The sequence below is a fragment of the Xiphophorus couchianus genome, chromosome 5, assembly GCF_001444195.1.
Source record: "Xiphophorus couchianus chromosome 5, X_couchianus-1.0, whole genome shotgun sequence".
Classification (NCBI taxonomy): domain Eukaryota; kingdom Metazoa; phylum Chordata; class Actinopteri; order Cyprinodontiformes; family Poeciliidae; genus Xiphophorus; species Xiphophorus couchianus.
This window is the reverse complement of record NC_040232.1, coordinates 11,494,646-11,518,921: the sequence shown is the minus strand read 5'-3', so window position 1 is coordinate 11,518,921 and position 24,276 is coordinate 11,494,646. Positions and strand designations below refer to the sequence as shown.

The following is a 24,276-nucleotide window of genomic DNA, read 5'->3' as shown; positions in this document are numbered from 1 at the left end:
CTGTCAGTCAAGGAGAAAAGCAAAGAAAGTAAATGGTGCCAAGCAGGGAGACGGGTGTGAATCTTCTTGTGTTATTACAAAGATCTTCAGAGCATTAATAGAGTTGAGGTGGTGAAGAGTGAAACTTTTGAAGTCACCTCAACCCGCTGCTAAATTCAGTGTGTTTGCATCATGATGTAATACAAATCTACACAGCCTGATCGCTGTGGTAAACTCTGCTGCATTAAAACCATAACCACAAGAAAATCCCTCCACGGATCACTCCTTGTGGGAAACAAAAGGATGATTGTACCAACCAAAACCTCATTGTTAAATGCACTAAGGCAGTGCAGCTCTTTACTGAGTGTGGTTTGGCTATTAAGAGAGAGGGGGAAAAAAAAAGATTGGATTAGGATCCATGCAGGAAAAGCAGTGTCCATGGCATTTGGTAACATGATCCGCGGAGAAGGTGCATGGTGCAAACAGTACAGCAGAGGAACGTCGCCGCTCTGGTAGATCAGAGTTACAATTAGTGCTGTATTATCAACAAGCCACAGTTCAGAGCCTATCCTGTCTAGTGAGATCAGTAGTTGGCAGGCAAGCTGCCAGGACAAGTGAGTATTGGAGTGTGTCACAGTGTGAGTATCTCCTCTTGTTTCTCTGGAACCGTTTGGGTGAGTGGCTTTTTTCAATGAGGTTGGGACGGCTAATGTTAGTGTTGTCACATAAACAGCTTCACTGTACCTCGTGCTTTGTGTGTTTTTATATGCCGGTGTCCCACATGTAATCTTCCCAAAAAACACTTCACTCCTCCTTCCAGTTGTGTTTTTTGAAATGGGTTATGTGGCTCATCATCCAGGGTGCCAATCTAACTGGGGCGGTATGTGTCCTCTTCATAAAAGGTATCAGTCAGTCAAAGGAGTGAGTGAGTAAGAAAATATGGTCATATTTTACAGCTGGCATACAACAGCTGCAGCTGATGTTTGCGTCTGATTTGTGACGTCCTTTCATCCCTAAAGTAATGGGATATTTCACAGGTTGCATTTGATCTTAACTGACCAAACCCGAACATGATTATTTAACATGAACAAGGATTGTTTAGGACCCAGTTTGAAATTCTCTTCATGGTCTTTGTGAAATCACAAACTGAGCACTCTTAATGCATTTTGTTCATCAGGGCAATCTTAGATTAAGATAAGCATATATTACATGAAGGAATTTTGGAGGGTTTTAAATACTAACCATTTTTACATTTCAATTAACTGCATTAGTTTTCAATGTAATGTTTAAAAATGGTTAAATTCTAATGAAATTAACTACTTTCCTTTTAGTTACAAACCTAAACATTTTGACTATAATTTAACCAACGTTGGTTCAGTCAGAAATTGACTATGGATTGTAAAATTACAGAAGCATTTAGAAGAAGCCAGAGCTAGGAATAAATTCAGGAGCAGTCCTGTTATAACACAAATTGTTTTTGGTATAACAAGATATATAAAAACATTCTTCTGATAGATTACAATTTCTTAGTAAGGCATAAAGCTCCCCCTGACTTTTCATCTTCTCGTACTGTTTGTTCTAGATGATGTTCAAACATCCCTTAAGGTGTTTCCACTTTACTGTTAAGACCTTTCTTGTTTAAAAGAGGAAATATTTGTAGCTTTTTATATAGAGTTTGAGTATTGAGTTTTACATCTCGTTTCTGCATATAGTGAGATATTGTTGCAAAATAGGTTGTGGAGATACTGCTCCTTACTTATTTTTCTATCTCTGGCAGTTGGATGCTGTAAAAATTTACAACCGCCATGAGACTTGTGGTTGAGACAATTTGTGTGTTGAAGCAAGAATGTCTTAGCTAGTTTAGCTGTAACACTAAATGCCAGAGTTTGGACCACAATCCTTTAATCTTGAGAGATTAATATAATTTTAAAGAAAGTTTTAATGTCAACACCATCCGGCACAATGCATCTGTACCTGGGACTGTTTTTAGTGGTTCCTATTCCACTCTCCTCTGAGTCCTCTTTTACTATCCTTCTCTTGTCCTTCTAAAACCATCTCTTCCTCACTTCTGTTCCGACTGACATCATCCTGTCCCTCTTTTACAACTCCACAAACAAAGCTGATGCTGTCAGTGTCTACTACTTAGCATCAACAATGATCAACTATAGCACTTTTGCAAAGAATTCATAATTTTAGAACACACATACAAAATAAACTGAAGCAAAATGCTAACCACACAGGAAGTGAATTATTTACTTTATTTGTATTTTTTTAGGTGGTAAAAAATAGAAACAGAACAGGACAGCTAGATGAATAGTTTGTATATTGAGATACTACCTTTTTAATTTTGGACACAGACTTGGTGTGTTTTCTTTTGCAATAAAACCAGTATGGAATGTTTGTAATTGATCAAGCAAATTAATTATTCATGCACATATGGTGTAACACTGCTGGTTGGCCACCTTTAATGTGTGCCCTGAACACATCCAAAAACAAAAACATACCAAGTCTGGGATGGGACAAAAAAGTCCCATCTTGCACAACTGACTTGCTGTAGTCAGCCTGCTTGATCCTGTGACATCAGTGACCTCCAGCATCCAAAGTGGCTGTTAATTTGATGCATTTGTCTGCACCATGCACTAACTTTTTAGTTTTTTTACCTTAAGTAGTTTTTAAGCTCCATCCATCTCTTTCTCCTGTCTTCTTGGCATATTGGATTATTTAACTAGCTCTTTAGCAAGGGACCTTTCTTTGGTGTTTGATCTCACCACTCAAACCTGCAGCAGAAGGTTGAGCATCTTAAGCTGCAAACATGAGTCAGTCCTCTCCACTCTACTTACTCAGGATGTAATTGAATTTGAATCAATTTATATAATTTAGCTGATCTGAATATACGTATCTGTATGAATTGGACCTGTTATGCAAAGTGACCTAAGATGACATTTTTTTATATAAATTGGCACTAATAACCTGACCTGAACTCAGAATTACTAAGATCTTCCAAAATATATTTTATGCAAACTGGTGTACTATTGGGGAAATCAAGTTTGTTCGATTATTGTATGTACATACAAGCTCAGGAGGAGAAGGCAGTTTAGGGTGGCATTCATAAAAGAACCCTAACAGCCTGCTACTATTTTTTTCCAGAAGCACATTGAGCACAACACAAGAGTTTAGCCTCATACAATCTTAAAGTCTTCATCTTGGCGCTACATTTGGTCGAGCTAAATTATCAGGGCTGAAAAGAAGAGTGAAATAATTAGCCCCCACTCTGCTCAGCCGTCTTTCTATTCTTACTTCTTTTTTTTTTGTATGTTATGTCTGCTATTGTTTTCCCATTTCATCAAGTCTCCCCATTCCCAGAGGATAGTTGTGTGAAAAATTTTATTTTTCCAACATTTCTCCCTGAGGTAGCTTTGGCAAGGACTCACACGGCGGCCATTTCTGCCTTTCATACAGTGCTCAGACACTGTGGAACAGATCGCCGGTGCGGCCTGGAGTCTTTGAAGTGGCTGCCATCTCACACAGGTTGGCTGGACCATCTCTCTCTCTCTCTCTCGCTCTTTTTCTCCCCCCTCATCACCCCTAATTTTCATCTTGCGTCCTCAACTTGGCAGTGGTAACGTCAGCGACCACATCTTGACAGTGAAAACGTTTACTGAGGTAAAAAGGGATGGTAATAATTTTGGATTTTAAAAAGATGTGCTGACAGAAGCTGCAGATGATGATCGCAGATGATGATCGCAGAGGTACAGTCCAGGATGAGGTGTAGGAGTACTGCAAGTTTCTGAGATGCAAACGCAGGATCACTGATATGTTGCCATTCATGTGCTTTAAAATGGAGCCATCTGAGAACAAATTTCACCATGAGAGGCTTCCCTACCCAAAGTTCTGTGGAGGTGTGTGTGTGCGTGTGTGTGGGGGGAGGGGTGCAGGCGTGTGCGTGGGAGTGTCTGTGTGTGTATGGAGATGCGAGAGTCTGAGCAGGTTTCGGAGATCTCACCTCCAAAGAATTTGGCCATATGGTCGTCAACACATCCACAGAGAGAGAGAGAGACAGAAGACAGATAGAGAGCGAGCCAAGAAGGACTTAGTGAGATGGAGGGGGAGAAAGTGAAAGAGAAGTGTCTTCTTTTGTCAGGAAAAAATACAGCTAGAAACACATCTTATACCCCTACCTTAGATCAGATGGTTCACAGGAATAAAACAACTACAAAAAACCCCCCATGAAATCCTCCAAATCATCCTCTTTGTACGCCACATATTTGCGAAGTAGGAAAATCTGTCTCAATTAGCACATTTGCATTGGGCGATGATGGACTCCAAATAGGTCACTGACTCAATCTCCCGCCTCCGAATCTTCCCTCTAAAATGTTAATTAAGGAGGGCTTTGAGATTTTTTCGCTCTGGGCTGGCCATATGGGCTGGGCATATGCTCTATATATACAGTACAATATATAATTCATACACTGCTGCAGGAGAGAGAGAGAATGAATGTTTGGGGCCCTGGAGTTTTTTTTTTTGTTGTTGTTTTTTTGTTTTTTTGAGGGGTTTACTACAAAGGGGCGGCAGTATGTTCTGGCCTCCCCAGTGGCAGGTACAGAGCTTAGTCTATTCATTAGCTCCGTGTTATTCGCTCTTGCACAATGGGATCGAGGTTCATCAGCACCTGTTTCTTTGGCTGATGACATAAAGAGGGCATGTAAACTGCTCTTTGTCAGTTGGTTAATATAAAATGAGAGCAAATGATCTGCAAGTCGGATTGACCTGTTTTTCTTTTTTTCTTTTTGGCTCTTTTGTCTTGCTGCTTGTGAACTCTGGTTAAATGGATACCTCATGATTTTTGCTATGAGATTCTGTTAAAAGATTTTAAGGAGTTAACATCTTAATTGCAGTTGACAGCTCTGAGCATTGACTAAAATAGACTTCTACAGTTTTAAAACTAATCTTACTCAAAAACCTCACAACAGTTTGTTCAAATGTTCTTTTGATCACTTTTAAACTGTAGTCACAGTTGCACTTGATTATATTTATTTATTTACTTGATTTAACCTGAAATGTCCCATTGATGCACAGTGTGTTTTCTGCTGAGAAACATGGGTTTAGATTTTCAGCAAAATTTTATTTATTAAATGATAAAGATTTACAGACAAGCCATTGTTTATTTAAATGTGAAACGAAGGTTGGAGGCATTGTAGCACCAAAAATCTTCCTGAGTGAAACACTACTGAGAGTTTAACTTCTAAATAATGATTAGTTAGCTAACAGCTTGTCTAAGAGAACTTTTTTTTCAATGTTTGTACTTTTTACTATTATGTTATCCAGTTAGTTTGACCAGAAACACTTTACATGTTCCACTGTTTGCAATTGTTTTCACACCTTAAGATCATTGGTGTTTATATTTCATCTACCTCCATTTCTTGTGCTGACAGTCATTGGCTTCTGTGGCTATAAGGAGATTCAGTGAAAACATAACAATGAATATAATAGCATTCAGATAAACTACCATGTTTGATTTGTGCTAAATAAAAATATGATCCTGTTGAGATTGTTGTTTTAAGACATGGAAGTCCACTTTGGTCTTGACCTCTCTGTTTGTTAGCTCCAGCTTCCAGGATTACTACTTTGAAATTGTACAAAACAAAAACATCCACTTTACATACAGCACTGCAAGTAAGATATTAGCTATTAATAACCTTTTTAAACAACTATTCTTTAAACTGCTTTAAACTGTTCTTTTAAAGCCTGCAGACATGAAGGGCTACGGTGCAAAGAATTTCTCAGATTTCATTAGATTTCTTTGCACACTCGCAGTTGTCCTGATGCCATCAGGCCAGACTCCCATTCACTAGCAGAATGAGGCAGTTGTAGGCCAATGAAAACAGCTCTTGCCCATTCGCAGCTTATTTGGGCATAGCCAAACCAATGAGGGGAGGCCTGCTAATGCACCTGACCCTGTTTCTGGCTGCTCCCAGCCAATCACTGAAGCTCCAGCACACCTAATGCATTGCTGGTTATCAGAAGGCTCAGGCTGGTGTGGACCCCTGCACAGGTGCCGTGGAACCAGGCCATTATTGGGACCACCAGCCAATCAGATACATTGTTTCATTAACACACATGTGTATCCTGGCAGACTTTGGGGTGTTTGCTTTTTGTCCTTGAGTACGCTGTTGTATATTAGCATGTAAACGTGCATCTGAAGAACTCCACTAGCCTGCTCCCATAATGCTTTGCTGCCTTATCAGCAGGCCTCTCTCTCTCACGCTGTTCCTGGCTCCATCAGCATCGTGAGACTCAACAATAGGCGCTGTGTTGCCCCCTCAAGGAGCCGAGGGCCTCCGCAATAAAAGCAGGCCGAAAACAAAAAAAACCCAAAAAGAAACATGTTTATGGACTAATAAAGATGATTAGAAATCGCACAATTGCAGAAAAATAGGAGGTTTGCGAGTGCAGATTATCTGTAATAAAAAGACGGGGTAGAGGGGGAGATGGAGAGTGAGCTGTACAGACCTCTCATTGCGAAGGATATGAATAGCCTTTGTTTTCACCACAACTCAGGGCTGTGTGGTCTGCCAACGTCTGGCTCTTATTATGGGGTTTGTGTCTGTGTGTCTGCGTAAGTGGCATGCACGTGTGCACTGGTGGGAGCTTGCGAGTGTTGCTGTGTGTTTGTGTGCAAAGCAAGTAGCACATGTTTGTGAAAAAAAAAAAAACATATATGGGAGATTATATTTCGGGTGGGCGGGAGGTCTGGGGGACAGAAGAGTATATATTTGTGTGTATCTCAATACACACAAATATTGTGTGTGTTGCACCATTCATTCTCCTTCGGTAAATGAATGGTGCATGGGGTCTTGGGCTGGCACAAGCGGGTGTGCACGCTTTTTTATCCGTTAAAGTTGTGAAATGAAATAGGATTTCATAGAACGCCGCAGCGGCTGTGGGATTTGGGCTCCCTTTGGCGAAGTTGAGTGGGGATAGGTTGATCCAATCAACAGCAGAACTGCAAGGAGAGCCTATTTCACAGCTCCGGACCCTGCCAGAACCCTGCCTCTACGCCTGCCTGCTTGTCTTAGAATACAAATGAAGCTCCCTGAATGCACACCTACACACATATGCATGCATACACTTTGATATTTGGACTGTGGATTTATGGGGCTGTAGAGCCTCTCTAGAGAAAGAATAACTATTATCTTCATTATTATTATTGTAATGAGGCAAGCATATTTTAGGAAATGCCTTTTTCAGAAAAAAACATGAACGTCAAAGATTTGACCACACTGATTGCAAAGTATTATATATATTTATATAGATCTATACCTTTAGATATAGATCTATACAGATTTTCTTGTCTTTTCCAGCGTCTGTTGAACTTCAGTCTGATTTCTCTTGTCTTTCCCATTTTGAGGAATGACCAGTGGTGGAGAAAGTACTCATACAATGTACTTAAGTAAAAGTACAAATACACAGACAAAAATTTACTCAAGTAAAAGTCAAAGTACCACATTATTATTTTACTTAAGTAAAAGTAAGAAAGTACAAGCTTTTAAAACTACTTAAGCATTAAAAGTAAAAGTACTTGCCGACCATAATACCTAACGGCTTATATAATGTCATTAAGTGTACCTATCGTATTTAGTTTTAATAAATCAGTAATGTACCATTTTAATGAGCAATGCTGTTACTTGCAAGTTCATGCTAGCTTATAACAATATACAGTAATCGTATTTATTTACTGCAGTCGAGTTCAACAAAAAGCTTGCTAAGATTACATAAAACTTCACTAACACAAATTAATTTAACATCGATAGCGTTTAGCAACTTAACTTACCTCAATATGTTTTTTCAAATTTGATGGTGAATTTTTGAAAGATAGAATTTCATGCTTTCGGGGAAGGCAAAGGCGGCATTGGAATCTCCAGGAAGCGTTTTTTGACCCAGTTATTTCAAAGAAATCGTTTAAATAAGGCCATGGGTGGGGCAGGTCTTCTGGAGGATGACTATCCTTGGACTCCATTCTGGGAGTTAATGATTCTGCAGGTCCTGCGTACTGTGCTGCTCTTCTTGAGGGAGGGCCTAATGGTTATTTCCCGCTTTGGATTGGTTCAGCGGACTGATTCTGCTCTCGCCATTGGATACTTTCAAACTAACGAACAAATCAAAAAACTGAAATGCGTCTTGGATGTAACGAGTAACGAAACGCTATATAGAAATGTAGTGAAGTAGAAAGTACAGATACTTACTGTTAAATGTAGTGGAGTAAAAGTAGAAAGTATCCATTATTAAATCTACTTAAGTAAAGTACAGATACACGAAAATTGTACTTAAGTACAGTAACGAAGTACTTGTACTTCGTTACTTCCCACCACTGGGAATGACTAATTAGTCTCTGTGCAATTTTGCAGCACATTTGGTCACAGTTTACTTATTAAGTTTCCGTCAACACTCAGCTAAAGCTTTAAGATATAAATGAATAATTTTTTCAGTTGAATTTAATTTTATTGGAACTGTTAGGAATTATGGAACCAGGACTCTGACTGTAGATATGGATCGGTTCCGTTGATATTTTTCTACCATTTAAATGTCTGCCTGACTTAAATGGGATGTTCTGTTGTGTTTCCTATTTCGAATAGTGGCTGTTAGAATTGGTCCTCTGGGGTCAGTCATTTTTATATTGCAGTCAATTAAAACATTGTGGATTAGTAATTAAACGTTCCTGAACTCACAGGAATTAATAATAATGCTAAAAAAAAAGCTTTAATTATTATACTTTTATAGAGTTGTTAAGGGTAAAACAAACAAATAATTAACTAAATTAAGTAATAAATATTTCCGTGGTGAAAAAAAAATCCTCAAATTAAAGGTGGGGAGTTCTTTTTTTTCCAGGGTGACATTATTTTAAGGCTTTATACAAATATTTACAGGCAGTGCCCATAAAAGTAGAAAGCACTGCAAGTCTTAAAAGATTATAACAAGTACTTTTCACCACAGTAAAAAGGCATTGCAAGCTGATATAGAAAAGTCCAAAACAAATAAATACTGTTTCATGCACTGCTGTTAAACAGTGATTGCTGTGCCTGAAAAGAACAACAAGTAAAGGTGGAACAATGAACATGAAATGCTTCAACTCCCTCACTTTTGTTTTCACTGTGTTTGTTTTTCAGGCTACTGACACTTACCTGGTGAACGACGATCCTACTAGAGGCCCAGGGATGCCCGAATGTTTCCTCGTGTCGGACACATACAGGGTATACACTCCACCAAGCACACACACACTTTATACTCTATTCATTTAATTTTGAACAATTCAGTTAATAACAAAGCAGTCATGTGTAATTTGTACCTCATCTGTGCTTTTTACACCACATATTTTAGACAGGAGCAGAAAGATCATTTTTTCTGACTTTGGAGGCAAACTCCTAATGTGTACACAAACTAAATTCAAGGTTCCCCACCAGGCATTATCTTGTTCAGATCACTTTCGTTTTACTGTAAAATCCCCACACATTCCATTGAACCATAATAATTTCAACTCCACACTTACATTTAACCTTTTATTCTTCAAAGCTGCAAATCTTTAGCATATAGAGAAAAGCAACATTTGAAGCTAGTTTAAACATCACTTTTCACTTTTGCAGGATACACTCTGTGCAACAAGCGCAGCATGTAGCTCTCCCCCCATGCCCCCTTTTTTACACATATGTAAAAAAAAACTCTGCTTTTCAGGTTAGCATGTGACAGCTGGAAACCCACTCACTTGGCCTGTGTCCTCTAATCTGATATGTGCCGGGGTTTTTTTGTTTTTTTTCTTAATGCCAAAATTAAGACGTGATGACATCAGACTAGCAAAATAAATCTGTACAGTTTTTTCTCTCGCTCTCTCTCCACGCTGAATGCAAACACAGTAATCCAAACCAGTCCAAGTATAACGTTCGAGCGGCTATTAAACACAGTAAACACATGAAAAGCAGCAGGCGTGACACATTGCTCCGCGCACACGCTCAGATTGGAAACAGATCCGTGCAGTCTCTGGGATGTACGCTGGATATCATACGCTCCTATAAGCCACCGCGGCCCATGAGCCATTTCTCTCTGGCTGCACACGTATGTCTGTATAAATTTGACTTGGAGTGACCCCCTTCCCAGAAAACATATATAAACAGCTTACTCAAACAATATTTACACTATACAGCGAAGTAAATGGGCACAGTTACGCACATTTTCCACTCACATATTTCCTGCCTTTTGAGAAAAGGCGACCTCAACCACCTGTCTCGCACATTTAGCATGCTAATGGCTGCATCAGTATGCTACATCACTTTCAATATTTAATGGCCTAGCCACAGGCGATGGGAAATATCAAGTATATGGGCAGCACCGCGTGTCAACGGCAGACCACAACATGCTAACTTTAGACAGGACCATATGGTTTTCTCATGTGCTCTTTAACGGCTCAGAAACCAGCAGATCCGTGCTCGCAAGAGCGGCTTTTCTAGGTGATGTACAGACAGGTCTCCTTGTTTGATCACAGGCCGGAGAGGGACTTGGAAACCAAACCATGAGTACTGAGGTTCTGCAGCGCCAGTGGTTGCAATAGTATATTTGTTACTGGGACGGACACTTTAATGGCAGACTCAAGATGACAACACAAACAGCCGGCAAAGTTGGACAGCTGAAAGGGGCGGTTTGTTCAATGGAGAAGGCAACTAGAGAAAGACGCAAAAGATTAGAAAACAGAAAAGGGAGAAAAACGTCGCTAAAAAGAACCACAGAGAAAAGGCAGAAAGGGGAAGACGGAGAGAGAAAAGAGAGAAAATGAGGGAGCACACACAAAGGCTTTTGGTTTGGGCCTGTGCCGTGGTGGGGTGTGGTTTGGAAAGAGGAGAGACTCTGGCAAGGGAACACTGCACCTACAAATGCTTTACTTTCTTTCACATTTATTTTGCATTTTACTGTTTTTTTATTCCTTCTCAATCTTCTCCTTTTTCTGTCGTTTTGTGCCAACACGTCTTTAACCACCAGACATTTGTGCCCATGTAAGAACTCTACGCATGGGTGTACGCGTACCTTGTGTTCTGTACTTGATACACGTTTTTCTTTTTTTTGTGGTGTCTCTTAAGTATCGTACATAGGCTGAGGTCTCGTAAAGCTGCACAGCTTCGTATCCCCCCGAAAAAATCTTGGCATTAGAGCAGTAGGGTGACTTCAGCCCCTGAAACCGCACCCTTTTACACAACTTAAACACACTCACAGACGTATGCACATGTAGAAAATGTATTCCAACTTAGGCAGACACACACTCACCCCTACACACACACACACACACACACATATGGAGCAGGGGCTTATGTATAATTGCAGGCACTCTGCCTGCATATATGAGTTTGATTAGACTGAGTAGCAGGGAGCGGGCGAGGATAAAGCCAAGCCTGATTAGAAACAGAGTGCATTTGCTTCCATACAATAGGACTCACAATTTGAACGGTTAAGTTCCCTGAGTTCAGGTTATTATGTCTCTTTATTTGTATAAAGAATGCTGGAATATAATGTAGAGTTAGTTAAAGACACCAACCATAGTAAATGTGTTTATTATGAAATATCCATTAATGATAAAGTTGCTAAGTAATGAGGTCTTGATTCCCGCTGGGGAATTTGCAAAGTAAAACATTTTTTTTAAAAAGCTCACCGAAGAAAAAAGCTGCTGGATCTCATCTGTGTTTGCTTGTGACATGACAAGAGGCACAATATGCCATGTTTATATATATATATATATATATATATATATGGCTCAAACATGTTATTGCTACGCACTTTTGAAGACATTTAATTATTATCCTGTGAATGGAAAAGAAAAATAAGAAAAAATACAAGTGTAGGCAGTCAAAATGTCTGGTTTATTGTCTCGTGCCTTATGTGATGTCAGTAGAGACATGTCTGCATGCAAGCATGTTTTTTTGGGACGGCAGGAGGTTTACCTTGAATGAATAACAGTTTACAACAATTATAAAAACTGACCATTACATGTTGTTCTCTGTGGTCAGCCATAAAACTATGGTTTACAGAAAAGCTTTAAATTCCAAAAAAAGAAAGCCAAGAGATTTGAAAGTGAACTTTTCACAAAAGCGAAGTTTGTTTGTTTCTTCTCATGGTGGTTCCCAGTGATATTAGTGTTTTTGTAAATACCTCATCTCTTATAAAATATTTTAGTAATGGTCTTCAGAGGAAGAGCTCCTCACATTGAAATTGATAGGCAAAAGAGAATCCTCTTGCAGAACAGGAACTTACACTGCAACACCTCGTAAACTGAAAACTAGAACCTCCCAATTTTAGACGATCATCATACAGAAACACTGCACTGCACACGTTGAATTCAGTGTACTGTATAGCAAACCTTCACATTCAGGACACAGAACACAGGGGCCTCTTGGAGTAGATTATGGGCTGACAAAAGACCACAGAATCTGAGCTGTAAATTTAAAACATTTTTTGGTGTCTATTTTGGTCACTGCTGGGTTTGCTTCTGCATTCTTTGTAACGGCAAAGGATATGAAAGCGCAAAAAAAAAAACAACAAAAAAAAAAAAACATCACCATAAGGCAAATCGGCCACTATAAAGTCAAAGAACTTTTAAATACAGTTTTCAGAAAAAAGAAAGGAAATACTGCTCAACTTTAAAGATTGAAAGTCGGAGTGTGACCAAAGCTTGCAAAAAGTGCTAAACAGCGTAAAAAGTAAGAGCTATTAACTTAGTCGTAGTCCAGTTGATAGGCAGACGGACAGAATGTCAGTAACTCATTCAAAAAATAGTTCTGTATTCATTCACTAACAAGTTTACACCTACAAAACAGCTGGGTAATGAAGTATGGATTTCACCAGCCGGCTTTAAATAGAAACAAAGTTTTTAAAAGTGCACTTAACAAGAAAAGAAGATAATTTTCCTGTGTGCATAATTTGGGTCAGTGACATAAGAGGTGCAAGAATTAAGTTAATCAGCATGCATTAGTAGATATAATGCAAAAGATCCCTTCACAAAGAAATAAAAAAAAATACAACAAAGTTTCTATACAGAGCAATTCAGTCAGAAACTGCTAGTTGTGTTTTGTGTGTGTTTGGGTCACAGACATCGCCACACAAACAAGAGCTGAGTCGCTGCCATTGGTAAACACAACTAAATACCTTTAAGGGGATACACAGATTAACAATATATGGATAAAGAGGAAAACAAAATAGAAAAAATTTATAGAAATTGATATTTCTAACAGAACTCTGATCAGTTGCGTTATGTGATCTCACAAGATGTGTCTGTTTGTGGATTTCTGTTTTTAGGAAGACAGATTTTTAACTTGATCAAATATTGTTTTACATCAATTAGGTACAGAGAAAAGAAATCATTTTTTATGTGGTAAGTTTTACCTGAAATATGTTTGACTGATTACACAGAAAACCCTGGCTAGAAACCTTCACAATATTCTCCTGCTGTGCATTTCTTTACACATGAAAATGTAAAACCTACAATAAAAACTGCAGAGTACATCTGGCGAGTCGCTGTAAAGCTCACGTCTCCATAAGTTTCCAAAACTCTTCTGCCCCCCCCCCCCCCCCCCCCCCCCCCCCCATTAAAACAGTAATCATTCTCAGGGCCTCATCCAACCTCGGACCGGCCCTGGACAGAAGCTTCGCTAAAGAGGGAAAAACTTAATGTTGAAAGTTAGATTTGTGTGAAGGTAATGGAGGAGCGGGTATAAGGGACAGAGAGGGGGAGAGTCAGAGAGAAAGAGTGAGGGAGGGAGGGTGCAGAGAGAGGGAGAGAGAAAAAAAAAAACTTTCCTCTAAAGTTAGTGCGGAGCTTTCACTGTGAGCGAGGCGGGGTTATACAGCCTGGACTCAGCCACAGCGGCTTTGCAATGCGGCACCGCAGCGAACCTCCATCCAAGTTTGTGATCAACCTCTCCAGTTTTCATCTCTAGGCTCCACCATGTACTCCCCTTACTGCTTGACACAGGTATGAGAGAGAAAAGGGAAGAAAATCTGCCGTTCGTTGCGCTGCTCTCCGCTGCTGTTTTCCGGTGTTCTCTCTCTGGTTTGTTCCTACTGTATACTGTGCGGTTACAGTGTTGTGTTGTGCTGCTGCTGCCTGTCATTTGCTGCGCATTAAGGAGCTTTTTACCCCCTCTCTCCTTCCTAACTCTGCTCTCTTTCTCCGAGTAATGTTTAACTTCCCTCTACGCCTCTCTCTTTCTCTCTCCTTCTCGGTTCTATCTCATGGCATTCCTCCAGCGGGCTTATACTTGCGCGTCTCATTGCGCATGGTTTGGAGAGAAAATGGCGCTTCTCCCAAATCTATTTTATATTAAACGGGGGGTCGGAGGGAAAAGGGGAAGAAGGAGGTGGTGTCCTGCAAACGCCTCTGGGATAAAACCGACTTTATTATATATCAAACTAATATTTTTCTTTGAGTTCTTCATCACATGTTTTATTTTGACTTTCTGACTTTGCGGCTTTTTTAGGGAGATCTCCGCCGTGATCATGCGATCGGCTGTATGGGGCCTTTTCGGGTCACCGTATAAGTGCACCAATCCCGGCCCCTGAAGCTTTAATATGTTCTGCCTAAAGGGACACTTAAAAAAAAAAAGAAGAAAAAAGCAGCGGTTACTTTTCACGCATAAAAGCTTGCACGTGTGTGCGTGGCGACTCCACGCTGCGTCGTTATTATTCAGAGAAGCAACAGAGTCACTACAAGATTTAATTAATTATATGATTTCATCCATGTGCGTGATTTCACGATGAGGCTCCATAAAGGAGACTGAAGTGTTTTCTTTATTCTGAAGGTGCGACATTATTATCATCACACCAAATATTAATTTGCATTAAGTATTTTTAAAAAACACATATATTAAATATATTTACAATCCTGTGTTTATATAAAATGCTAGAGACGTAGGATTTTATTTTATTTTTTTTACCTTTTGGCCTCATTTTCGGTTGGCACTCAGTAGCAGAGAGTGATCTGTCTACAATTATCTTTTTTATGACCTGAAAACCCTGTAATTTTCTTTCCATTTATGAGATTTCACTCAAACTGTTCATTTGAAACAATATAAAAAGGTCTAAGGTGAACAGCCCTATTCTTTAGTTTCACACACACTTCTTCACTTGTAGCGTCTTTTCTTTCTTTTTTTTTTAAATGAATGCTTTTATTGGTACATTTTTCATTTTGTGTTTCTGTATGTGTTAGTAAGTGAAACATAATAATAATAATTTTACAGTAATTTGTCTGTAAATTGAACCAGCTCTGGCTCATAACTTTGCAAACTCAAAGGTCAAGCTGTAGGTGACCTTTAGCATTTTCCTTGCATCGCCTTGAGTTCTGACCCGGGCAGGTGGCTAAATACGCTCCTACATCTGTGTTTGTTTCATGCATTTTGGTTTCTTTTGTCTTGTGCAGTCACTGCAGAGTTAACGGAGGAGAAGTGCAGCAGCAACGGGAGAGCCTGCAGCTTCAGGCCGCCCTTCAGGCGTTTCTCCCCTGGACTGCCGCTGGCTGGAGTTTCTTTGTCCAAATTGTCCAAATATGTATCATATTTAACTTTTTAGATTATTTTTTTAGTAGTTTTATATTTAGTAGATTACCAGTAGTTTAACATAATTAACTTACAGCGTGGTTGTTGTTTTAAAAACCTCTTTGTCAGGAACTCCATCACTAATCCTCTATTTTCTTTTATTATTTATTTATGTTTTCAAAAATCACTTGACTTGATTTTGACTTTACAAAACTAATCAGAGCTGATTACCTTATAAAACCGATGCGTGGTAGATTTTTCTGTGATCCACGGAGGTCACGGGCCTCAGCGCTCCTCTCGCTTGCCGAGTCGCCCCGTCTTGCTTTGATCCTTAATGGTAGTTGTACCAAATCTATAGAGGAAATTTCTATCGGAACCTCTCTCTCTCTCTCTCTCTCTCTCTCCCCCCCTCTCTCTCTCTCTTTCACACACACATGCGCTATATTTTGCTGCGTTTGGCATTCACGGCCATTCCTTTTCCTTTAACAGAATAGTCCGTGGAAACCATGCAAGATTCCTTTCTCCGCGTGCGTGTTGTTTCCGGGCCCTCTGAGCTGCAGAGATGGCCAGAAACACGAGCTCTTTTCACAAATTATCATCCCTACTGATTCTCTTTCTAGAATAAACTCTGATGCCATCATCAGACTGTCTTTTCTCTCTCGCCTTGACTGATCTTGACCCCTGTGTGCGTATCAAATAGATATTTTCATGATCAATACACAGAGTTCATTTGATGAGCTCCGTAAAACAACTCCTGCGGCCCTATTGCATATTTAGTGCAGATAATTTTCCGAGCCCGCTGGTATGAGGCAGAGGTCCGCATCGAGTTTCCTCTTTCTTTCTTTTTCCATTAATTAAAATTAATTGGCAGCAGATCCTCTCACGCGAGCGCAGCGCACGGACCATGCGCGCCATATGCGCGCGGTCCATATTGATCTGCTGCGGGTCTGCTGCTGGACATCAAGTACAGATATATTTTCACCAAAGCGTTTAGATGATATTGAGTTAAACAGTAGTCAGAAACATGAACTTCAGCTTCATCTCGCAGATGATGGATGGAGTCGTGCGCAACGACATCAAGTGAACTCGGAGATCGCAGTTGTCTAAATAATTCACAAATCAAAAAAAAAAAAAAACCACTCAAATCTGATGCAAACAATCACGCATGTATTATTAATGCGGGTAAAAGCTTTGTTGGAATGGCCACGCAGGGTTGACGGACCCAGAGCAGCCAAAAGTCGCTCTCGCCAAACATCACCAGGAGGCTGGTTATGGCGTTGTTTCATATCTTTGCGACGGAAGTGCACTTGCATGAAGCTTTAATGCGTTAATTAAAACTTTTATGCGCTGCATTTTGAAATCAATTATTTCAGACTCCGGTTAAATCCCGTTTTATCCTGTTGAGATAAGCCCTTAATGCGGACTGGGGCGCGTTTTGGCGTGCGTCGCCAACTTCTGAAGGTCTGCTGCAAACTCGGTGATGTTTAGCAATGTGCAAGAGACTGCAGTTTGCACACAAAAGTTCCTATTTGCTCGCCGGATTCTCTCTGTAAACGTTTCATGTCCGATTATATTCCTCTCCTAAGTGTTTCAAATTTGGAGATCAAAAGAGTGCTTGAAATTCTTTCTGTGCAATTTGGCAAAACTGTTGAAAGAACGAGCGTAAAAACTAGCCTATGCTGTAGTCATAGCAACAGAAAAACGTGTAAGTTGTGTAGAGTATAATCGATACAACTCGTTCTTTCAAATAGAAAATAATATATTTTTCCATATGTGTGACATTGTGCATGGACGTGCAAAAATCTAAAGTTGATTTGAATTATAATGTATAAATTCCCCCAAATCTGCCTTAGTATCTTCTTCAAAGATGTTATCTAGTCCTATTTTTTCTGTCAAACAATTGGGTACAGACAGCAGAAACCAAGCTCGTTAAAGAATTGCTTACTTCCATTGTTGTACTTCATAAAAATTCAAACTTTTTAAAGATTACAGACACACCTCTTTCTGTAAAATCCATCTAACTTACTTTTGATGTACTGACACTTTTAGAACACCATGTCATAGTCAATTCTATGTTTTTTTTTGCTGTTTTCACCATTTACTGGGGATAAAGCATAAGGGCATATGGCAAAAGAGTTCTTTTAAGTGTATCCATTTGTATTGGTTTTTGGATGTTGTCTTTAATTATGGTTTTTAAATGAAATTTCCACACTATAGGTTAATATTTGTGTTCTCTTTAGTAATGCTAGCAATCAACATTATTCTGGTGCCTATTAAGATGTTATCAACTTATATACACACAAAGCAGTGTAAGATATTTCTCATTAATGTTTTTTTTTTAACTATTATATTTTGTGAAATCCTGTTCTTTAAATCTTTTCTTCATTAGTTTCATAGAGAAACAAATACACCAATAGATAGTGTCACTCACTAAAGATCCCCACCCCCTCACCTCCTCGCTAATTCTGCTCAGGGTGTATTTTAGTTGATGACATGACAGTAGGTACAAAAAGCAAGCGGATCAACTTACACAATGCAACATTGTGGACGACGCTCTTTGCCAGATTCAGACGTAGATCCTGAAAAGTCTGCGAGTCAGACCTGCCGTCTGTCCTCTTTCCGAAGCATTTCCATGTGTTTTATTGTTGCCAAATCTTCCTGAAATCCATGGGGTGTTTGTACATATAGCTAAAATATTTTTGCTGCAGCTGTACAGAATGTAAACAAACACATCTGAAGGAGGAGGAAATAAAGAAGAAAAAAACTAAATGAACGACACCTTTGGCTTGTCACAAGATGTATTAGAGGTGCTAGATTTCATCTGGATCAGTGATTTTGAACAAAAATAAACTTGCTACGTTGTTCTGTAGGTGACAAGCTTTGTCTAAATTGAGTTTGATTGAATTTGCAGAAAAAGGGTAGCTTTTTCTTTTCTTTTTTTTTAGATCTCTTAGTGTGCGATCTTTTGAGGCCTGGAGCTCACCATATGGTCATTCACACCTTTTGATTTGTTTTATGTTCCTGGCCCATTTTTTTGACAAGGAATCTCCTGCGTCAACCCTCAGTTCTGGTTTCACTGGGAATGGACAGCGCCGGTGCTGGTGTAAGCCGAGGTGGGCCTGCACGATCTGGTAACATAGCGGCCAGCACCCGCCTCACTTTGCACCGGCACACACAAGAACACAGTTACATACATGCACCTCTAATTCTAAATTGGTAAGAATAGCACAAGCAGAAGGAGAATAACCTTTTTGGTTTAGTGGACAGTAAGCTGGGAGGAACTGGTCTGTTGACTGCAGGCCCACAGGCAGGTGGTGGGTTGCACACAGAACCCGGGGGTACACGGTGTTCTTTTTACTTATTCATCCTTTCTGCCGGAGGCGGATCAGGTCCACCTTATACCATTTTGGCCAACAGTCAGAGCTTGTAGGCAGGAATGGAGGAAAAGAGAGCAGGGAAGTGGGAAGCACACGTGTCAATATTAGCTAAACAGTGACTAAATACAGTTTGAATGCAAGAGAAGAAAAAAAATAATAATCTTGATTTGCGAGTCATGAATTGACTCCTTCCCAAGCTCAGTTTCAATATTTGAAATCTGTTCAAACTGAACATGTCATATTTTATTTGTAACTAGAAAAGAAATGCTTCTAAGCAGGCCTCTGAGATAAACCTTACTGCAGAGTGTGGACAGACCTCCTCTTCCTGAGCGTGTTTGGGTGAAAGTGTTTGAATCTGCCTCCGAGGTTGGGTAAATCCAACTCTGCGGCTCCCTGCTTATCCCTTATCTGTGCAGTCTCCCTGACTGCCCATAGAAAATGGATTCATCATGCTCCACCGAGGCGGTTGGCATTGCAGGGTAATAGGTGGCTGTCCCGTGGATGGATGGGCTTGTGTTCGTGTGGCTGGATTGTTGCCCCCCCCTTCTTTTGCCTCCTCCATCCTCCTTTGCCTGCTAGTGTGGATTAGGTTTCGGCTGATCTGCGGCCAGCTGAAACAGGCAGCCCCGATGGCGGACTTGTGGTGGCCTGAGATATAGCTGGCCACATGCATACATGCCATGCTCAGTAGAAGAAGAAAAATAAAATTACCTATCGTTTGCTTTTTATGTTAAATCTTGAGAATGCTACAGTTAGACATTAAAGATATAGTTCCAAATTTTGAAGTGAAGTTCTGTTCAAATTTATGAGCAGATCAGCATAGCTTTCACTGGGGTGAAATGATGTATTTTAATAGCAAGACAAGAGGATATTTGAAATTCGGCTTATCAGAGTGACACAAGACAGGATTTTAAGGGTCTTTACTCTTATAGCTTTATCAACTGAGGTTAGGCATGTAGCTCACAAAAGTTACATTCAATTCCACGACTGGAAACAATCGTGGAAGGTGGAATTTTTACTGAGGCCGGTTCTGCTGGAGATTTTTTCCTGTTAAAGGGGAGTTTTTCTTCTCTGGTGTCGCTACATGCATGCTCGGTATGAGGAATTGCTGTAAAGCCAACGACACAATGCAAGCGATTTTCTGCTGTTACTATGTGTTCCTCCAGGAGAAATAATTCTGCAAATCAAACACTTAATGCAATCTGGTGCTGGGTTTCCTTATGGAGAAACTTTTTAAACTATTCTGAGTAACTAATTAAGCTTACTGTACAGTTTGATAACTAGGATGTCTTTTTCAGTAAAGTGCTTTGAGATAACATTTGTTGTGAATTGGCGCTTTATAAAAAAAAAGAATTGAATAGAATTTAAATACAGAAAATCATACTAAGAAAGCTTTTTTTTTTTAAAAAAAAAAAAGCATAGCTACAGCTATGCAGGAGAAAACATAACAAAAAGTTGCAGATACTTATGAAAAGAGGGTGCATGTGGAGACAGCCGTTGGACACTGCCCTTGCGCGTTGCCTTTAAGCTTCTCAGACAGACACAGCATGTCAAGCTGAATGTCTTAACTGGGGCTCAAAATAATGACTTCCATTCGCTTCATCAGATGAAGTAATGCTGACTCAGCATCTACATAGTGCTTTTGGACGGGGGACTTAATTTGGACCAAAAGTGTTGCATCACTTTAAAGTTGTATAAATTCATGGCAAGAAATCCCTCTGCACCCCTGTTTCCTGTTGTGTTTTCATTTTGTATCTTAAACTAACAGGTAACTTGAAAGGTGCTAATCGTGAAGCACACGTTTATCCTCTTTAAAACTGTATCACAGTAGAATAAACAAACATTTTGTTGTTTGCTACACTTCATTACAATTATGTGACTTTAACAGAAATCACTCTACATTTAGTTGTCGGAATGTTTTTCACATTGGAAGATCTTCGGTGGCACACAATATCCACTTACAGTATAAGTAATTAGTGGCTTCTCTGCAAATAAAATTCAAATGTGACTGCTTTAACATTCGTAAAATTACATTTGCTAGTTAGCTAAGTGACTATTAGCTATGTGTTGCATCCTCAGTACGTATTTCACACATGAAAATCGTTAGTGGTGTACCACCATCAACCTCCATTTCCTGTGTAAATATTCATTGGTTTCTATGTATAGAACCCCCAATTAACAAACTGCTAATGCTGGTTTTGAGACTCGAAATGCTTGGAGATGATAAAGCTTTTGTGTCAGCTGTTAGTTTCTGTTTTGGGACCAACTAATCTGAACTTGTACTAAATAAAAATGGCAAGAGTTATCTGCTCCAAGTAAGACATTGACAGCTAACAACTTTCCAACAAAAATTCACCTGAAATATCCAGAACTATCCCTTCGAGGCTAGAGAGTTCTTCAACTAGAGCTTCAACATCACTTGGGCGTGGAGGAGACCAGAGGGTGGGAAAAATGAGGACTCAATAAAGAATGAAGGGATGGGAAGATGCTAGAGCAAACAAACTGCAGTTCATTTCTCATAGCTGCTTGAGACAGACTCCCCTTCATCTTCATCCTCCTCCTCCACCCCCGCCACCTCCTCAATTAGCTCCCTTTAAAAGAAGAAGCGACGGTTGGTGGAGATCTGCATTGTGGAAGGATGAGCTTCAGTTGTTGTTGTTGTTGTTTGTCTCTCTTTGTCTGTCTTCATCCCCCTCCCCCGTGACTAGCTGGTGTGTTTTTCACTCGTTTTTTTGATTTTCTCAGAGGCTTCTTTTTTTTTGTGGGGGTAACCCCACTGAATGGGACAATGCAGCCTAGCGTGAAATTAAAGCTCTTAGTTAGTTTGCAGTTGTTCAAAAGAGGATTTTACACATGCATGCTTTCATCACCCTCCCATACGCTATAGATATAGCTAATTAGAGGAAGTACACCCTATGTCGAGCTACGAGAGCCCAATTAAAAATTGTAGGGTAGCTCTAGTGTGTGAAATTTAGCCCATATTTGCTCAGTGGATGTAGATCTACTGCCTTTTCTGTGATGTCTTCACTTTTAAAATAGTGAAGACATCACATTAATGTGTTACGTACAGGGTAGGAAAATCTCAGGAAACTGGTTGTAACAACGGGCATTTAGATGATTCAGAAAAGAAAGCTGATTCTGACTCTTCCAGGTTTCATTCTGGAAGAAGTCTGCCCCAAAACGTCTGTCAGGCAATAACACATTACAGCTTTCATTGTTCTTGTCAACATCATTTATTTCTGCATTTTTATTGTAAAACACTGAGAAAAGCATGAATGACTGCTGTTTTGATTTGTCAAATTAGAACTCTCCTGCAGACATACAGTTCGGGACTAGCTTCATCATTCAGCCTGCTTGACAGCCTGACCAGAACTGATCCTAGAAAAAAAAAAAATCTAAAGTAATCAGGCTGTCTGTAAACTAACATTTCATGGTGGTAGGTCTTATTGTGTTAAAATGCTGGCTCTGATGCACAAATGCAAAGCTAGTTAGAAGACCCTGTTTATGCTGAGTGAAACCACAGTGAATGCTGGCCTTCCTCAGCTTACACATGTGGCCAGCAAACATCCCCAAGTTCAAGTACAGTTGAACTCTTCTTAGTGTTGCGATACATACAATGTGCTACCCATTCATTAGCAATTGTAAAACTTTTAAAATAAAACATGGACTCAAAATGTTGGGGAGATATTTTGTACTTTCTCTACCATCTTTCTCACTGTCTTCACCTTACTTTGCAATGGTTCCTTAAGTTTATTTAATCAAGCAAAGCACATAAGACAGTTACATAATAAAACAATACAACAGTTGTTTAACATTAAAGTTTTCTAGCCAAAGGCTAATCTGCAAACCCAGTCATAGGATACGCTATTTTATCTTCTTTAAAAACACTCAGCCTTTTTGAGTCCCACCCATATATACACAGTTATGCACACCGCTGTTGCAAAATCCATTCAACTTTGACTCAAATGTTGCAATGATAACACTACTTAATCAAATACAGATCATTTGCAATGCATACTCTTCACTCACCTTGGCATGTTGGATGCTTGAAACTGTAAGTGAAATTGATGACCAGATTTACTTTTTGATTTATTGAGCTAATATTAACTGACCACGTGGAATCTCTCACACAGCATTGAAATAACACACCCACACGGTCAGCTGCTGCTTTAATATAAGAAAAAAGTTAAGTGGTGGCAACGTCACAGCACAAATAAAGTTCCCCGTGCTGACACAGCTCGACATTAACGCCACATCCTTGATCCCAATACAAACACACTAAAGTAAATAAAAAGTTGCAGTTTTCAAAATTTTTCTATGTGAGATTATTCTGCTGTGTTACTTTACCAGAGCTGCCAATTATTGCAGAGGGTACTAAAGCAGTAAATCAAGTGATAAGTTGAGTTCATTTTAGAATTTTTAGTTTTCCACCATTGAAATGAACCGCATTACTTTAGATTATGTATTTTTTCTCAACCTGCCTCTCTATACTCTGCCAGAAATGATTTTACTAGTCTAACATCTTAAACATACAACCCAATAGGACATTTTAAAACTATTTCATGAGCCAAAAACAAGCTACTCTTGTTTGATTGTTTACCAGGCCTAACAGTTGGGAGCCAGTGTACATATGTCATCCCTGTACCTCATTCAAATGATTGAAATACCATATCAGTGTCTTAATGAGTTTTCCAAAAGCCTGCAAATGGGCAATTATTCAAATAAGCCTTGTTGACGTGTCAAACCATCTGAAACATGTAGACAGTAAGACAGAAACTGGGAAACGCTGCTCCAGTAAGTGGTGGCTTTGCAGATTATTTTAACAAACCGTTTTCTTATTGACTTGTTCCAGCTTGCTTAATGAAATACGTTGGACCAATCTATGGACAATTCATCTTTAATGGAAAATGGATGTTAGAACTTCTTGCTAACTTAGTTGGTTTAGAGACCAGAGCAACTATTTGGTATGGAGCGCTTCTTTGCTGGATCGTTGAAACCAAAGCAAAGCAGTCATGGTAATAATATATTCTGTAGGTCTACCTGAGTAAGGTTTTTATTGTTCTGCTGCTCCTCTTCATTGGCGTTTCTCACTCACCATACAGTGCTATCAAGGTTTCTTTGAATATATGTTCAGAAAGAAGCCATGGCACAGAAAAATCCCAAACTCAGGGACATTACAGGTGTTTATGTGAAGAGTAGTGTGGACACACCAGCATATGGGTATAATGTTTGGTGACCCCACAGGTGTTGCTGCACGTGTTGGGTTGCAAGCTTTTCAAAAAGTAATCCCAGAAGAGCATATGTGGTGACATGGCAGGTGATGCGTTAGGGCTTTCCTTTCCAGAAGCATAAAAACAACA

General features: G+C 39.6%; 1 protein-coding gene across 11 annotated transcripts in view; it reads left to right on the top strand.

The window, feature by feature from the left end:
- LOC114144252 (nuclear factor 1 X-type-like) overlaps nt 1-24,276 on the top strand; it is a 125,168-nt gene that overhangs the window by 3,324 nt on the left and 97,568 nt on the right. For 10 of the 11 annotated variants that reach the window (XM_028016873.1, XM_028016869.1, XM_028016866.1 and 7 more), the window contains exon 2: nt 9,144-9,227. In XM_028016873.1, the coding sequence (XP_027872674.1) occupies nt 9,192-9,227 (36 nt within the window). In that variant the 5' untranslated portion in view covers nt 9,144-9,191. Of the gene's footprint in view, nt 1-9,143; nt 9,228-13,817; nt 13,982-24,276 lie in introns of those variants that run through there. The other variant, XM_028016864.1, reaches the window with a different exon arrangement.